General features: G+C 28.7%; 1 protein-coding gene across 1 annotated transcript; it reads right to left on the bottom strand.

Moving 5' to 3' along the window:
- Positions 1 to 1,063: 1,063 nt before the first annotated feature.
- LOC101498067 (uncharacterized) lies at positions 1,064 to 2,379 on the bottom strand. The gene is made up of 2 exons (XM_004517173.4): positions 1,856 to 2,379; positions 1,064 to 1,238 (listed from the first exon to the last, which is right to left on the bottom strand). Exons 1-2 carry the CDS (start codon positions 2,288 to 2,290, stop codon positions 1,164 to 1,166), a joined length of 510 nt encoding a protein of 169 aa, XP_004517230.1. The 5' UTR covers positions 2,291 to 2,379; the 3' UTR covers positions 1,064 to 1,163.
- Between the last annotated feature and the right edge of the window lie 465 nt (positions 2,380 to 2,844).

Below are 2,844 nucleotides of genomic sequence, written 5' to 3'. Positions count from 1 at the left end.
AAATTAATATTTTAAATTATAATAAAATTAAATATAAATAAAATATTAATATATAAATTAAAGTTATGAGATTTTAATATAATTTTTTTAAAGTTAAACATTAAAAAATGAGTGAGTTTGATGTGACACAGTGGAACGTAATCTATTTAATAAAATTATGTTGAGTTTATTGTTGAAGTTAAAAAAGAATGAGTTGTTTCAAGATGATGTGACACACTAGACTCCATTTAATGAACTCATGTTAAGTTCACTGTTAGAGATGTTCTTACAATAGCCAAATAAGTTCGTTCATCAGCGTGTAGTTACGTAACATTCAGTCTTAAACGAGTTCACTGTAGTTATGTAACATTCAGTTTTAAACGAATTCGAGTTCAATGTTGTTGTGTCAACCTGTCGTCACAATGCTCTCAAAAAAGAACGTACTTTAATAATTTAATAATAATAAAATTATAATTATATTATATATTTTCTATTGAATTCACCGTTGAAGGAAAAAAAAAATATGACATGGACCCTACATTCCCACGTCTTTAGTCTTCTCTTTTCTCTATTCTTTATTTGTCCAAAGAGAAAAAATTTATACATCACTTTTCTCTCTCTCTTCTCTAACTCTCTCTCCCCTATTTCTCTCTTCTCTAACTCTCTCTCCCCTAATTCTATCAAACCAAACTCTCTCTTCTCTAATTCTATCAAATTAAACAGAGTCGTAGCAGCACAATTTTTACTGCACAATTTTCTGGTTTATGTTCTACTATGAAATTCACTTTACCTGAAAAGGTTATGGTTTTGCAATTTACTATCATTAGTAAAGAAAGAACATTTAACTTGAAAAAGGTATGGAAGAAAATTGGAAGATGGTCATGGGAAAAACATTTATATCCTGTTTTTTTATACATAGTGATAAGATGATACAAGTAAGAGTAATACTACTAGTGTTAAAGAGGTCCAAGTACTAATAATTGGAGCATATAAATAACAAGTAAATTATAAATGATAAGTTTTAATTACTTTTGATTACTTTAAAATTTCAAGCAAGAAATTGTCTGCAATTAGTAATGAGTAATTAGGCAAAAACTAGTGTCATTAGTTTTCACATTTCAAAGTACTAATAGTACATAAGTCAAAAACATTGTATACTAATATAGTTTAACGTTTACATCACATTAATAAATAGCAATGAAGCTCGCTTCTCCTAGCACATGCCCTTCTTTAGCCTCCAACATTTTCTCCTTAGTCACCTACAATTAATTCACCCAAGTGAAAGAAAAAACATCAATTTTCAAATAATTTTCCTCTATATATTAAAAATAAAAAAAATAAAAAACACTTACCATTATTTAATATTAACTCAATTTCCACTTAAATCCTTTAAATTTATTTTATTTCAATTTGACCCTTTAAATTACTTTTTTACATGAATTAATTTTTTATCTCATTTTAGAAAATAATTAACTCAATTGAAAATAATTAATTCATACTATATATAAATTTATAAATTGATATTCTGATTTTATAAAATCAATTTATCAACTATGATAGGACTTTAATGAATTAGTTTAACACCACAAAATTTTCTAAATATTACTAAATCGAATGTCATATTCCGAATTTTGACTGAGTTAATATGGAATTTAACATATCTTTTTAAGACAAAAAAAAATTAATCAATTAATTAAAAGTCCAATAATATAAACTTCTATATCTAACTTAAATCTAAATTATCTATTTAAATATAAACGCATACTCCAATACTCTATCATCTACCCATATATAATTTCAAAGGCTAGAATTTCAAGGACTTAAAAGCTCAACAATAAACTATATAGACAACATAAAAATTAAGAAAAATGTATACCTTGTTACCAAGGTGAAGCTCATCATCCAAGGCATAGAGCTTAAATTGGAACTTATGACCATGTGTGGGCAACCTTGGACCACGCCAACCAGGCTGTTTCCAATCATTATTCCCTTCTTTGATTTTAGCATAATCTCCACCCTTCTCCTCCTCTTTGCCAGAGAATCCCTCTGGCAATCCCTTCACGGTCGGAGGGATATTGATCACGACCCAGTGAGTAACCGGAACGACTGGACCATCTGAGTCGGATGCATCCAAATCCTCCACCACAATTGCAAGAGTTTTGGTCCCCTGTGGTAGGTTGTACCATTCTAATGGTGGAGATATGTTCTTCTTTGCTCCTTGTCCTTCATCCGTGTATTGTCTTGGTAATCTACCTTCGTTGGATATTGATGGTGATACCAATTTGAATTCGTCACTTCCATCGCTAGCCATTTTTGTTGTTTTTTGTGATGATGGTGTTGTATGATTATGCGTTATTATGGGTAGAAGAAGTGAGAAGTGGTGATTTATGGGGTGTGGAATTTTTGAGAAATGGTTAAGTGTGGGACATGTGGCATTGAGAAAATTAATGTGAGAAATGTCTTAGAGAGAGTAACGCGTGTTGCTACACGTGGAGGATTTGGAGCGTTCTAGTTCTAGTCTAAATTCAAGGATGTCTTGTCGTATGTAATGACAAAACAAATGAAAAAGAGAAACAAACTCGAACATGCTTGCGTGCTTGAAATGAAATTGCTTCTCCTAGTTAAGTTTAGTTATTGAAAATGACTCTCAACGCAAAATTTAAATGATGTATTAAAATTTACACAAATGTTATTAAAATATATAAGTTTTATTTAAATTTATTATTTTAAAAGTTAAAATAACTATAACTTTTTACGAAACAATTTGAGATACTTCATAAAAGTTATAGTTTATTTTAACTTTTAAAATAATAAAGTTTTATTTTATAAATTTGTATTAATATGATTTTTTTACAAAGAAATTTA

This window comes from Cicer arietinum, unplaced genomic scaffold (genome assembly GCF_000331145.2).
Source record: "Cicer arietinum cultivar CDC Frontier isolate Library 1 unplaced genomic scaffold, Cicar.CDCFrontier_v2.0 Ca_scaffold_5697_v2.0, whole genome shotgun sequence".
Taxonomy (NCBI): Eukaryota; Viridiplantae; Streptophyta; class Magnoliopsida; order Fabales; family Fabaceae; genus Cicer; species Cicer arietinum.
The sequence above is the reverse complement of the archived record's forward strand: the minus strand, read 5'-3'. Positions and strand labels throughout refer to the sequence as shown.